Raw genomic sequence first — 15,964 nt, 5'->3', positions numbered from 1 at the left:
TACTAACAATGATTTAAATGAATTATTAGATCAACGTTTAATTAAATTTAAAAAGTTATATATTGCTAATGCTTTTACTAAATCTGTAGGCGATTGTAATGAGAGGTGGCCATGTATGTTGACGCCAGTATTGCCTGAAGAATGTGTAACATCGTTATTTGAATCTGAGTACTATACTGCCGAAGAACTTTAAAAGTCTACTTAATTTTTCGTACATATTATATATAAAAATAAGATCTGGAAGCAATTTATTATATATATATATATATATATATATATATATATATATATATATATATATATATATGTTGTACATAACAAAGTGAAAATAAATGCACTTTTTTCTCTGTAAATTTTCATCTTCTTTGTAATTTTGTTGACTTTATAACCGTTCAGTTAGTGTCTGCTTGCTGTTTTCTTTTTTATGAAGGGGAATATAAATATTCATTTTGCCATCAAAGTAACATGTCTTCACTAGTAAGTCATTGGAAACGATTTATATCAGCCTGTTCTACCCCTGCTACTTCTGTTGGTGGTAATAGTGGGCCATATTTGGCGTCAAATTCGAGTGGAAGTGGTAGCAGTGGTGTTACACCTGCATCACAGAATTCCTTTCAAAAATCTTCAGTTGAGTGGGAATGTCTTAATGAGACAGTGAATTTGCTCTTGAAAACATGTCCAGTATCACGATCAGCTATTTTAGATCATTTAGCTCCACTCTACATTGATTATTTTGTCACTTGGTGGCATGTCAATTCTGGGACTGCTACTAATCGTAATATAAACTTCGAAAGTCAAAATTTGCATAAAGCTGAAATTGTACTTCAGGGATTGCTTAAAACGGTGAGTGATCATGAGGTCAAACGTTAACCAATGTTTATTGATATATATGATTCTCCACTTCACTTACGCCTATTACCCTTCGAGGAGGAACATGGGCCGCCGACCAGGATTCTCCATCTAACTCTGATTTGGGCAATCCTGTTCAGTCCTTTCCAGTTGCTATTCATCCTTTTGATATCCGCTTCCGATTCCGGAAGCGATATGCTCCTTGATATTCCTCTTTTTTCCCTTCAGGATTCCAAGTCAGCGTTTGCCTTGTAATGCAATTTGATGATTCACTCAATTTATGTCCTAACCACCTCCAACGTCTTTTCCTAAATTGTTCGGGTGGAACCTGGTTTGTTCTCTCCCTCAGTAGGTTGTTGCTGATGATATCCGACCTACGTATATAGAGTATCTTGCGCATACAATTATTTATAAATTCTTGTACTTTTTGATGATTGTGGTAGTTCTTTAAGTTCCAGCTCCGTACAACAGAACTATCTAGATGTTTGTATTAAAGATTCTGACTTTGGTATTGGCTGAAAGTTATTTTGGGTTCATTTGTTCTTCAGTTATAGAAATGCTTCTCTTTGCTCCTCCAATCCTTGCCTTCATATCTGCATCAGACCCTCCTTGCCTATCGATGACGCTGCTCAGATATTTGGACGTTTCCACATCTTCCAGAGCTTCCCCATCAAGTGTGATTTGGTTGTTGCTCGCTGGGTTGTATTTCAAAATCTTGTTTTACCCATTGTATATGTTGAGTCCTGTTGTTGCAGAGGCTACTGAAACACAGACTGACTTCACCTGTATTTGTTGTTGTGTATAAGATTAAAGCGCCAGGTCACCTGCAAAGTCCAAATCGTCTACCTCCCGACCATTGCTGCTATCTTGGCATGGTCGTTGGGCTTGCCTGTCGTGATGAACCGATCGGGTTATACTGGCTGGAATAATCGTTACTCAAGGTCCTACCATGCTAGACAGATCGGTTGAAGAACGGTAATACTAAAAGCAGCAACCCAAGGCCAGAGGACAAAGTCGTACTGCTGACTGTACAGAGTTGTGTTGGCATTAAGGTGTTCCTTTTAGACAACCAGCATAACAGCGATATTGCCTTCCCACAACCCGGTTAAAGCTCCGGACATTCACTTTTCGTTCTCTTAATTTTGCAAACTACACCGCCGCCACGAGAAGGCACTGAGTAGGACTTCCCGGCAGTGGCTGTGTACGCATGGCCATGTGAGGGCATTTCGAGCGAGAGAGCTGACCCTCCTGTCTCTCGGCCGTACCAGGGCATTTTGGGGCATGGAGGGTCCACCTAGGGGAGTTGGAAAGCCCTAATTCCAAACTAATGGTGCACATGGGCTCCAGTATCCTAAGGAGCAAATGACGTAGGAACCAGTCGTTGGCTACTGGCTACCATGGGACTGCATCTCCTTACGCTTCTTCACTGCCTTGTGGGTTAGACCTTCAGGTCAAAGGCTCCGGTCGTAGCTTTCTAAGAAAACCACCTACTTCGGTTTGGGCACCAGGGTAGTATCCCAGCTCTTACACAAATCAATGATAACTACTACTGGCCTCATTGTCATTGTGTGGCGCATATGTGTTTGGTGCCCCTTTGTACCAATATTTATGTGTTCAAATGAAGTCAAATAAATGCTTCCCACAAAATGTTACCAAGGCCAATAACTATAGTGCGCAAAATACTGACCCAAGTCTACTGAGACATCGCTCCAAACTACACTACAAGTTGCAATAAACCAACGATGAACTCAAATAGACCATATTACCATCAGGCATAGTTGAAGAGGTTCGTTAGAAGACTGCCACTCGCTCTCGAATACATGTTAAGACTCTGATCCTGCCCTAATAGGAGCAAGGATTTGCTTGTTCCTCACTGGACGCATGAAAGTCACATTAAGAAGACTCATTAGAGTTGGACTCAGTGATGGGAAAGCCCAAGCTGAATTCCATGAACAACTGAGGTCACACTTAGTTTGTTCTGAAAACAAAGCTGACTCAGATGTTGCTTGGAAAGATATACGAGCAGCTGTAGAAATAGCAGCGGCATCTGTTAGTGATTTGAACCAAAAGATCACTGGGACCCAGCGGATTTCTACAACATGATGGTCCTTCTTGACTTGAAAGCAGCATTGGACCCTGTAGACTGAAAGGTTCTGTGGCAGTGCCTGTCATTGAACGGTGTACCTCAGAAGCACATAAACATTATGAGGGCTCTTTACCCGAACACTACCAGTCGAGTCAGAGCTTATGGAAAACTGTCATCTGATCTTGCAACCTTAAGTGGTGTCCGGCAAGGCTGTCCACTATCTCCATTTGTGTTTAATTTTATCATAGACCTACTGTTGGAAACAACGTTCTCGCCGTCTGGATTTTCAGGAATTTATTTCCTACAAGAAGGTCCACTTATCGAGTTAGAATACGCAAACGACATAGTCCTGTTTGATGAAGACGCTGATAAATTGCAGTATTTTGGTAGCACTGAACAATAATCCCAGAATGTTTAGGATGCGTTTCTCCCCTATAAATGCAAGTTGTTGATTGAGGACTGACCCTCGTCAACACCTGAATTACGGATTGGCAGTGATGAAGTAGTCGAACGCGTCGACAACACTTATTTTGTAAGTCTGATCAACCCTAATGGGCTAGTGTCTGAAGAAATCTCTACACGGATTCATAAAGCTCGTTTGGCTCTTCCAACTTACATCATCTATGGCGAAGGCGAGATATCCATCTATCAATTAAAGGACGAGTATATCGCACGGTAGTTCGTTCTGTCCTAATTTACGACTGCGAAACGTGGCCATTAAGAGTACAAGATACTCGTAAGCTACTAGTATCTGATCACAGATGTCTTAGAGATATTGCTCACATCTGCTGGGATCACTGGTAAGTAATAGTGAGTTTAGACGCAGGGTATTAGGGAATGATGGTAAATCAGTTGATGAGGTTGTGAATCTCCATCGACTGAGATGGTTGGGCCACGTGTTACGTATGCCCGAACACCGATTACCACGATGTGCAATGCTAACCGGTGTTGGGAATGGTTGGAAGAACGTTAGGGGCGGTCAAACCAGAACGTGGTATCAGTGCTTGAAATCACTAACTTCTAGTCTGAGCCATGTTGGTAGATGCAGACTACTTGGTTGGGGTCTGCGCGGCTATCGTAACCAATGGTTGGAAACTCTGGGTGACATGGCTCAGAATCGATCACAATGGCGTCGGTGTATACACTCTCTATCTTCCCTTAAACCGTGAGATTAAAGTTGCTTTATATCTTTCTTTTTACAAACTAATTCTTTCTTCCTGTACTATGTCCTTATATACAATCTTTCTTTTGTACATTTCTACCATTGAAGTGACTACTTATATGAATTTGGTGTCCGTCTTGTTGTACTCATGAGGTATGGCTACTTGGACTGATGCATTTAAGTGTTTGGTTTTACGATGTGACTAACCATCTGAAATCGACTTGCTGCATCCAAGCTGTCCATCATATTCCGTGCTTCGCCTGAGATGTGAAGGCCTTCATTATCCAGTCAACCACCAAAAGAGCGAGAGAGTAAATATCATTGTCTAACGCCGATCTTTACTCGGATTGCATATCTGAGCTGGCCTACATACACGATTTGTAGTGTGATCTGTCGTAAGAATTCCGTACGATGGTGAAAATTTTCTCAGGTACACCGTAGTGTCGAAGAAGCTTCCACAAGATTCTCCTATCCACACTGTCAAATGCTTTACCATAGTTAAGAAGATTGATGTATGGTAACCAGTTCTATTCACTTGATTGTTCAACAATGATCAATAGTGTCGCGATGTGGTCTGTAAACTATCGATCCTTACGGAATCCGGCCTGTTGTTCTCGAAGTTGAGCGTCCACTGAATCTTTCGTCTGGTTCAACAACACTGTTGAAAACTTTTCCTGATACTGATAGTAGTGTGGTACCTCTGTAGTTCTCACACTTACTGAGTCACCTTTCTTTGTTACTTTGATGAGGTATCCCACTTTCCAGTCTATCGGCACTTGTTCATCCTCCTAAATCCTTTTGAATAGGATGTGTAACAGGTTTGCAGTTACTTCCATGTCTGACGTCAGTGCTTCAGCTTGTATGTTGTCTGATGCTGCTGGTTCTCCACTGTTGATTTGTCTGGTGGCTATGCTGATTTTTCCTATTGTTTGTGGGTTGACATCTATAGAGAGGTTTGTGTATGCTGCTTCGATGTCTAGTGGTTTCAGTGAGTCTGGTCTATTTAAGAGTTCTTCAAAGTGTTTTATCCACCTGTTCCACTGTTCTCGAATCAGTGATTTGCCTTCCATCTTTATGCTTGACAGTTAATTTTAATTACTTGCTTCATCAGTTTGGTGTATCATATATGTTCTTAAAAATCCCTGTAGACGGAGTTGTTATTGACGAGTTTAAGAATGTCAGATGTATGATACTGAAATGTTTTTCTGAGCAACCCGTGAGGAAACCAGAAAACAGTTCATTTGTATGAAATACAAAACAGTCCAAAACCTTTTTACCGTATTAATCAAATAATCGAGCGCTTTGGTTACTGTATTTCTTTGAACAGGTTAACCCTGTTAGAATGCTACTTAAACCTGTTATTTATAACGCATTTCCAATCACTGTCGATCTCAACTTATAGTGTTTTAAAAATGATTGGTTTAAATTTAAAGAAAAAGATGCTTGTTCCATAATACATGTGATTTTAGCACAGAGATCGAGTTACATGTAAACACCATAATGTCTTCAGATGTCATCATCAGTGTCAAAAGAAAAGTAAGCCTACGAATTGTCAAACAACAGGCTTAAATCAAACATAAACATCGGTAATCGACGAAAAAAAATTATGTTTTTAGTTTTGGAAATGCATTTCTTTCAACGTAAACAAAGATTTACAAATTAAAAGACGAACTGACAGTAACAGGAAAGGAGTGGAAACAAATGCAACTGTAAAGAGTATTCAATGAAACCCAAAAAAGTCAAGTTGGTAAGATGTGTAGCTTTGAATTAATGTACAACTTTAAGCTAGTTTGAAGACGTTAACTAATACATTTTATGGATAATTCTCGTGATACAAATGCATCCACCACTTTAGAATACAACATTCCTCATCAAGTATTATATCATATTTTCGATTATTTCATTTAACGATGACAGGTTTTGTATTACTGTTGAACTAATTAACACTTAAGCAAAGATGAATGGTGGCTAACAGTGGAATTCAGGACACGCGTTTCGTCCTATTTGGGACTCGTCAGCCTGAAGTACCTGCATCTCAGAGTTGATGTTCTTCCCGGGACTCGAACCCAGTACTGTTCGCTTCAAACGACATGGCGTTATCCACTTAGCTACAGAGTCTTAGCAGCCATTTGATAGCACAAAGAACAGAGAATATTTGTACTGATTAAACCGATTTTTTTTTTCGAAGTTCTAATTAATAGTAGATAATAGATAGGAAATATTGTTTCGAAAAGAACAGAGGAAATTGACTAATGGAGATACATAGTTGTATTAAAATTGAAATTTGAGAAAAAATGATAGGTACATTTCTGTAGCATTACAACTAATTACAGGTTATAGCACTTAACGTCGTGACCCCAAATTATGTTGTAGACTTCATTCAGGAAATATACACTAACAAAAAATATCTTTATTGTTTGTTTGTATTAATGAAATTAAGTTTAGAGAGTTCATGTGGTTTCTTAGAAATTCAATAATTGTGTTGTTGTTAACTAGTCTTGTAAATCAAATCTTCTGACACCAGCTGATACTGATTGAAAACCTAATTATTTGAGCTATTTTTATTACCATGTTGACTGCAACAATGCTTGAACATCTGCGTACTTTAAATTTGATATTTATTCAAATTATTTATATATTCAGAATCATTTTCGTAAATCCATCAATGTTGATTCCGAAGATGCCTGTGATTTGTCCTTGTCTGTATCTTCATCAAAGGGAATAGTAACAATGTAATATTTATTTCTAAGAATGTAAAACTATCGCATCTCTGAACATTTTTCTCATGAAACAAATTAGGGCTTACGATATTTGATGTATTCTCCTTTTACTTCTTGCTCAATTACTATCGTTTCGTAATTAGAGAAGTCTATATCTAGAACGACTTCTTGATCATACTTCTCTTTTTCATGTAATAGAACCTCTAAAAGTGTTACATTTTCCCTATTTTTACTTCCCAATCAGATTAATTCACTGATCACTTATAAAGGGGTGACTGATCATCTCATTGGAGCAGTTTGTTCTTGGTGTCTTGTGTTAATTCGACCTGTATGCACTGCTCCACCAACCCAATTATTATCAAACTTGATGGACTTGCTTGGATCACGTAGTCGACAACAAAGTGGTAGTAAATCATCTTCAACATTGGGCAGAACTTTGAATAACAGTTTAATATCAACTAGTCGAAAAACTTTGCACAAATCTGGAATGCACAATATTTCAAGTACTGATAATAACATTAATGATCGTAACAGATTGAATATTATAAAAGGTACTAATTATCGATATGGTAAAAAACGCAGATCTGACCTGCATTCATTGTCGTCGTTTTCACCCACGTCCACATCCTGCCACCAACTAATCATAGTGTCAGATTCTGATTCATGTTCAATTTCTAGTAGTGATGAAGAAAATGAGTTAGTGGGGGTAAGTGGTGTCGATGTAGTGGTCAGTGTTAAACGTAACGATGGGACGTTGCCTTCTGCCAATATCTGTTTTGATACTAGTGATGCCAGTGAGTTCAAATCACTTTCTACAAATTCAGACACCCGAGATCGATCTGATGATAATAAACTAAATAGTATTAGTTGTAATACGCGAAATATTGGTTTGGATTCAAATGATCAAATATTCAGTCCATTGAGAAAACAGGATTGTAATTCTGTTGGTGGCAATACCATCGATTTGGATTTTGGTTCAACTTCCGCTGTGAATCAGCAAATTTTAGGACTTTGGGTCAAATGTCCTGTACTAATTGACTTACTAAATATTGCATGTAATTGTTTATTGGTAAGTTTTATTTAGTAGTTCATATTCAAATATGTTCATATTTGTATGTTGGTAGGAAGATAATAACGGAAATAGAAAGTGGAACGTGAGTCATAGTATAGTAACACTAACAACATTCAGGATACTACTAACTTAAGTTATCGATCACCATTTATTATTAAGAAATTTTGCGCAGTATTTTACGTAAATGTTAAACATTATGCTTGTATTCGCAATGCATAGAGTAACATATCGAAATCTCAGCACGCATACAGAAGGCTCAACTAGCTTTTGCCAACTTGCGTCATTTATGGCGTAGGCGAGATATCCGTCTATCAACCAAAGGACGGGTTTACTGCGCAGCAGTTCGTTCCATCCTACTTTATGGCAGTGAAACATGGCCGGTAAGAGTAGAGGATATTCGTAGGTTACTAGTATTTGATCATGGGTGTCTTCGAAGCATTGCTCGTATATTCTGGGACCACTGAGTACGGGATGCAGTTGTTAGGAAACGGGTACTAGGTAAGGATGGCAAATCAATTGATGAAGTAGTGAAACTTCATCAGTTGAGATGGCTGGGACACGTGTTACATATGCCCAACGACCGACTACCTCGACGTGCGATGTTCAGTGGTATAGGAGTAGGTTGGAAGAAAGTAGGGGCGGCCAGACCAAAACATGGCACAAGTCCATGAAGTCACTGACAAGTGGTCTGAGTCATGTCGGTAGGTGTAGACTACCTGGTTGGGGACCGCGAGATGATAGCAACCGATGGTTAGAGACCCTGAATGACATGGCTGAAAATCGTTTGCAATGGCGCAGGTGCATCCACTCTTTGTGCTCTCCCAAATTCTAATCTTCTGAATTCTTCATGTCCCTTTTTTCCTCTTTCCAAATTTGTTTCACTGTATTATACTCTTTAAATAACATCTCCAAACCCTAATCTTCCGATTACTGCTTATACTCTTGCTACCTCTACCACTACGGGATTTGAATCGACAAGTGCATCTCTGTGCCAATGTGGTGTGGCAACTCGAACTGATGTACGTACGTACGAAGTTCTACGTTGTTACTGACTTACTGGCTGAGAATAACATATAATAATATAGTCCTGCTTGGTTATGGTTAAATGCAGTAATTCCGAGTTCATTTTGAAAATTGGCTACCTTGTTTTTACAGCTATTACACTATAGTCGTAGAATGCATTTGTGAAAATGTAACATCAGTAAACCGTTGATTCTACATGAAATACTCGCTCAATTACTAGAGCGTTAAGTGAGCTTGAGAATGTCCTGTTTGCTAGGGTCAAATGAGGGTTGTAAATTAGTGTAAGGTATTAGGATTAAGATTTTCTGTTGGGCGTTAAGGTTAGGAATTAAAGTTACTATTTTAATCACGAAATATCGTAAGCTATAATGCCAAAATGTTATTCAGCCATATGGACGAGTGAATTTCGCTCTGAAATCCAGGACCTGCTACCTTAAATCATTGCTTCATCCATAAATCATAGTCTTGCCACTAAGCCTCACTGAAAACCGTTCATATATCTCAGTTCCTCGCGTAAATTTATTCGACTTCCAAATGATCCGGGTTATAAAATTCTCTCGACATTTATGACCCAACAATCGAGTTACGTTTGAAGTCTTCAGATCGAGAGATGGAATTTGTCCAGAGTACAACACTGGAATTGTGGTGTTAAGCAGTCAATAGCATTGTCAAAGATACATTCAAAAAAGGTTACGTCTATAAATTAAAGGATAGCATACGGCTGGGATTTGATAATTCTAATTAATGAATACTCGTCTGGTTTTTTACTAACTTATGTCATCGTATCATTGTTCTTGCTGCATATTCTTTATTTAGTGTCCAGATATTCGACTGAGTTCAGTGCAAGCTTTATTGGCCTCCTCCACTGTACCAATATGGGATAATTCTTTAGAAAATTCTAAACATTGCCATTTATTGGCTAATTCTGTATTACCGCATTGGATAGTAATTTGGCTATTATATCAAGCAACTAGTCGAAATAACCTAATGTCAACAGGAATACAAAAGTTGAATGAACTATGTAGTTTAATATTGACATCTGTACTGCATCCATTCAGGCCAAATGTTCTTCAGTGTACGCTGTTACCAGATACATTGGGTGGATACTTTTATCAAAGTAATTTTGATTTAGATTTCTGGGTATGTTTTTACTTTTTTGTAATGTTATTTACTCCAAAGTAATTCTGATATAGGACATAGTACTAATAAGGTGGACAGCCTATGCTCCTTCACGAGGTGTAACAGGTGTAAGTAAGTAAGTAAGTTAATAAGGTGTCGCTTACGGACCAAACTATGCATAGATTTGTAGTGCTGTTTAACCTTATAAGAATGTATCTGCAAAGATTTCCTATTAGAAGCTACAATATTGTTAACCCATTATAACTTAAGATACAATCAGAAAATAAGCAGCAGGCTTTTTCAATAATTTAACTGCTAAATACGCATTGGAATAACATATAGAAAAGAGCATTCTTAGAGTGATTATGTTTGCCTTTGTTGTTCACATAATCCTTTTTGTTGTATTTGGGACTTTTCAACTCTGTTTGCCCGTATACCATTGTTTGTCTTCCGATTAAGACTTGAAATATGTATAGATCATTTCAAATTCAAAGCATAAGAATATCACCACATGGCTCCAGGCACATCAAACTAATGAGTCCCGAGTTGGACATAACGTGTATTCTTGACTCAATTGCTAGTCAATGTCCAAAATATGATCAACCTGTGAGTACAGGCTATATCAAAGAATCTGTTCAAGGAGCCCTAACATTCCTGCGGAGTCAACAAGAAAATAATCAATCGGATGTATTGTCAACTGATGGTATGAAATAGCAAACCACAGTTTTTTAAACTATTCATGTACTTGTATACTTTTGACTTATCATAAATATGTCATGCTGAATGTTTATTTGTCTCCAACGTACATTAATAGATCACAGTGTGTTTAACGCACTTGTTGTTTCTTGGTGATTCAGTCCCAGAATTTCTTGGTGATTGGCTACGCACCAAACTGGAACCACTTTCTGCGTATGCTTTGCTCATATCAAATGAAGCTTCATTGGACAATGATAATGTTAATAAACAAAATCCTTTAACTCAACAAACGAGATTGTTGAACCTTATAATTAATTTAAGTCTTATATCAGTGCCTATTCCACCACAATCTCCATCAGACCAACAAATACCCATAAATAATGTTCTTTCAACGACTGAATTAACTATGGACCATCACCCTTGGAGGTACTCTTATCTTCCGAAAGGTTTTAATTACGGTATGACACCCGGCTCTTGTCGTCCGCCTTGTGTGATAAAAGAAGTGGATTGCAAATCAATACCATCTCATTGTAAGTTGGTTTTGTAAAACTTTATTTTTCAAAATCTGCTTGTTAAAATAAATGGATATACTTAATTTTTTTCTTTTCTCTCTATTATATTTTTACACGTAAACAGTCAGCGTACCACATATGCCACCACGAAACATGAATCCGATGTTACCAACTCTATGTCATCTCCCACTTCCATTAAATAATATGCTGAATTCAAACCTGCCGACAGGACAATCAAATTTTACTCCACTTCGATCTAGTTTTTCTCAACAGTTTGAAATTCCTGTTCGTCGTCCACCACCATTACTTCAAGTTCCGGTTAGCATACCTTCTAATCGTTCTACTTTAAACGATTCTCATCCTATGCTGACTGGTGCTGTACTACTGTTCAGCGAACGTCAGTCAAATAATTATCTTCCAGCTAGTCGTCAACCAACTTCTCTTCTATGGATTCTTAGTTTAGTTAGACGTATTAAATCTGTTACATTGTCTGTTATAATTGATAATTTTATAACACTTACTCCATTTCAATTATTTGCGTTATTTCAAAATCAACATGAATTTACTTATCAGTCAGCTGCTAGAATGATTGAACTTCTAGTTAAAAGTATATTGCAAGCCCCAGGTTGGTTGTTTTCTCCATCTCTATTTTCATTTCTGTTATATATATATATATATATCGACGTCAGAACTTGCTTCAACTAGAAGTGATGTTTTTAAAATTATACCACAAGTGCTAGATTTTTCCTCTCCCATGACCTTGTTTGTGGCTCATAGTCATAGTCAGGTTCCGAAAAGAAAGTTTGATTGTGATCCAGAATCTCGTATACTTGTGTCATGCCGGAAAAAACTGGTTAAATCCGAAATCGTAAGCCTTTTGACAAGGATTTCCGGGTCAAGCGTAAGTTTAGGAATAGGACAAAATAAAAAAACAATAGCCCAAGTGTTTACTTATGACACAATAAAAATACAATTTGATCTTTCGTATGATGCATGTATATCCAACCGACGAGTCCAAAAATAGGAAGAAACGCCCGTTCTGGATTTCACTGCTAGCCACCGTGCATCTCTGCTTACTATTTCGTACGATAGTCTCAAAAGCTATACACTGACCACTCTTTTCCCTATTATATCAAATTGCCTTTTGGCTATTTACAGAGACAAATATATGGAGAAGCGTAGAAACTCAGACAGGATGTAATTCAAGATTGACATTCACATACCCTTCGCAACATCACAAGTAGTAGAATATTGCAAGAAAAGTAAAATTTTTAGAAAGCAATCAATAAAATTTATGAAGAAAAGGACTTTGGTCAACAAGAAACAGAAAGACAAATAGGGGGTTTTAACTTTTAGGATTAGTTTTAAAAGAAATGAGTGCATCCACGTTGTTTATGTTCGATATTCAGTTATTGAACTTAAAATGTTTGATTAATAGTGTTAATTTTACAAAGCTTGTTCATTAAGCTTACAGACTGGTAGTCATTAGGTTGACGAACCTTTGATTTTTTTATCCTATGCATATATAATTTAGGCTTAATATCTGAAGTAGTTGAGCCAATAACATGAACTTCGTTCTATTTTGGACTTGCAACCTTGTTATACATGTATTCCAGTGTTGATATTTACATTAAAACTCGAACAAAGTACCTGTTGCTTTAAATACCAACAGATTATCTACTGATATACTGAGTCTAATGGCCCACTAATATTTCCAACGGGTATGAACATATTAGTAATGACTCGTCTGTGCAAATCAAAAGATCAATCCAACAGTTAACTCGAATGAACACATCCCAAAATACTCTTTATACGGACTTGCACTATGCCTCCAGTGATTCAGCCCACTTCACATATATTGATCAAACAAAAGAAGTAAAAGGTTTATTCTTTCTGTAACTGACTATGATACAGGAGAAAGTGTGGGTATATGTTGAATTTTTCGATATGATCTTGAAAATCCGTCATTCAGTATCTCAGATTCATAGCGATTAATTCAATGGTACATATGCTGTTTAAAAATCTTAAGTAATGATAATTATTATCGGCTAATTCCCAGGAAATAATGCACTTTCCAACAAGTAAAAGTTTTTGATATTCCAAATATGTAACTATAAGACAGTATCCAGGTATCCGCTCAGAATGTACATCCGAACATTGATTATACTCCTGGATATCAACAATGTGGAGTTACAAACTGTTACTAATTAAAGGTTAAAGTATTTGACTTTTAACCTTCAAGTTTTCAGTTTTAAACCTCACTTCATGTGATTCGGTTTAAGTATTCGGGTTATATAGCCCTTAAATTTAGAGTGTGACTCAAAGAAAAATGTGCGTGGTAAGTGATTTGTTCATACATTTAAATTAAATTGATCTATCATATTTGTCAAATTTAAAAGTTACTTCCACTTATTTTTTTTCTCCTTGAAGTTGGTTCAAATGTTGAACGTCTATTGATTTATTTGGTAAATGTTTGTGAGTCGGAATCATCTCAGTTGTGTAGTACATCTACATCTAGTGTTATTCCCACTACCACATCGACAACATCGAGTGATTTTGAAGATGTCTATTGTTCTGATGCTAAAAGACCTAAGTTGAATTCAGATGACCAACTATCCCAACGTCATCAATCTTTATTAGAATATCATAAGTTTTTCAACAATTTCTTATCATATTGTCGTGAGATTTTAAGAATTCTTTGTGATACTGCAATCTTTCTAACTTATTCGTAAGTCCTTTTTTAAAATGCTTATATGTCTCTGTTTTTTTAAGTTACTCTGTATAGCCAATTTTTTATCGCCATTATTTTTCAGTATTTTATGTTTTTTCATCTATAAATATAGTTCAAGTTTACTGGTTATTATTTAGACAACTCGGCAGGTTTCCATTCAATTCACAACTTTATATATAAGGTTGAGTAAATTTGTTAATTACTCTGTGATTCCGAGAAAAATTATATATTCATTTACTATAATACACTAAACCGTCTCCTCTATTTGATGTCAAACAATATTCAATCATTGAGTGGGATTTTCTTCACAACTTTACCGAAACTCACGAGCGAACCATATTTAGTTTAGAAACGTATTGCCATTTTTAAATTATTAAATATTAACTGACACAACCATACGTTTAAAATGCAAATTCCTTGAGACATCAGTATATTTAGCCTTTCATGGGAGATTTCTAAAAAGGATATTGACCTTTTTCTATTAGCATCTATATCTTGTTGGTCATCTTCAGGGATTTTCTAGATTGTATTCGTTCGTTTCTCTATGGAAGGTATGGAATATCAGCATTGTATTGATGTGATTACTGATTAATACGAATCTGAAACTAAATCTCGTCCTCTAACCATAAAGTTAACCGAACATCTGGTACTTACTTACGCCTGCTACCCCTGATGAAAGAGAATAGGCCGCCCACCAGCACTCTTCGTCCAACCCCTGTCCTGGGCAATTCTTACCAGTTGCTATTCATCCCTTTCATGTCTGCTTCCGATTCCCGACGCAGTGTGTCCTTCGGTCTTCTTCTTTTCCGTTTCCCTTCACGGTTCCAAGTTAGTGCTTGTTTCGTGATACAGTTTGATGATTTCCTCAATGTGTGTCCTATCCACTCCAGCGTCTTTCGATAATTTCTTCTTCAACTGGGAGCTAGTTTGTCCTTTCCCACAGTAGGCTTTTGCTGATGGTATCCGGTCAACGGATACTCAATATCTTGCGTAGACAACTGTTTATAAATACTTGTACCTTTTTGATGATGGTTTTAGTAGTTCTCCGCGTTTCAGCTCCGTACAGTAGAACTGTCTTAACGTTCGTATTGAAGATTCTGACTTTGATGTTGGTTGACAGTTGTTTCGAGTTCCATATGTTCAATTGTAGGAATGCTGCCGCTGACTTACCAATCTTTACCTTCTGTATCGGATCCTCCTTGTTCATCGATGATGTTACCAAGGTAAGTGGAAGGTTTCACCTCTTCCAGAGTTTCTCCATTAAGTGTGTTTGGGTCGGTGTTCTCTGTGTTGTATTTGAGGATCTTGCTTTTTCCTTTCTGTATGTTGAGGCTTACTGATGCAGAGACTGCTGCTACACTGACTGTCTTTATCTGCATTTGTTGGTGTGTATCGAAGTTGCGAGTCTATTGAATCTTTCATCCAGTTCAGAAACACTCTGTTGAAAACCTTTCCTGGTACTGACAGTAGTTTGATTCGGCTGTAGTTCTCACATTCGCTCAGATCTTTCTTTGGTATCTTGGTGAAGTACTCTTCTTTCCAGTTTGTCGGCACTTGTTCTTCCTCCCAAATCTTCTTGAATAAAACGTGAAGCATACTTGCAGTTACTTTTATGTCTGACTTGCGAGCTTCAGCTTGTATATTGCCAGGTTGTGTTGCTTTCCAGCTCTTGATTTGTCTGATGGCCATCCTGATTTCTTCCGTCGTTGTCGGGTTGACATCTATAGGAAAGTCTGTAGGTGCTGCTTCGATGTCCAGCGGGTTCAATGGCTCTGGTCTATTCAAGAGTTCCTCGAAGTATTCTACCCATCTGTTCCTCTGCTCTTGAATCTCGGTTATTGTCTTACCTTTTCTGTCCTAGACCGATCTCTCTGGTTTACTTTATTTCCTTTCTAGTTTCTTCGTTGTACCATATAGCTGTCTCATATTCCCTTCTCTTACAGCTTTATCCACCGTCGTTTGCTAGCTCTTCAACGTATTGCTGCTTGTCGGCT

General features: G+C 37.5%; 1 protein-coding gene across 3 annotated transcripts in view; it reads left to right on the top strand.

The window, feature by feature from the left end:
• Positions 1–337: 337 nt before the first annotated feature.
• MS3_00009254 (uncharacterized protein) overlaps positions 338–15,964 on the top strand; it is a 36,858-nt gene continuing 21,231 nt past the window's right edge. Inside the window, exons 1-5 of one of the 3 annotated variants that reach the window (XM_051217598.1) lie at positions 338–843; positions 7,062–7,886; positions 9,729–11,257; positions 11,364–11,864; positions 13,670–13,967. Coding sequence is in view for 2 of the 3 variants with exons in the window: in XM_051217600.1 (XP_051065015.1) it covers positions 7,185–7,886; positions 9,729–10,029; positions 10,846–10,883 (1,041 nt within the window). In the remaining variant the exon portion in view is untranslated. Of the gene's footprint in view, positions 7,887–9,728; positions 12,637–13,669; positions 13,968–15,964 lie in introns of those variants that run through there. The other 2 variants (XM_051217599.1, XM_051217600.1) reach the window with 2 other exon arrangements.

This window comes from Schistosoma haematobium, chromosome 5 (assembly GCF_000699445.3).
Source record: "Schistosoma haematobium chromosome 5, whole genome shotgun sequence".
Classification (NCBI taxonomy): domain Eukaryota; kingdom Metazoa; phylum Platyhelminthes; class Trematoda; order Strigeidida; family Schistosomatidae; genus Schistosoma; species Schistosoma haematobium.
This window is presented reverse-complemented; position numbering and strand designations above follow the sequence as displayed.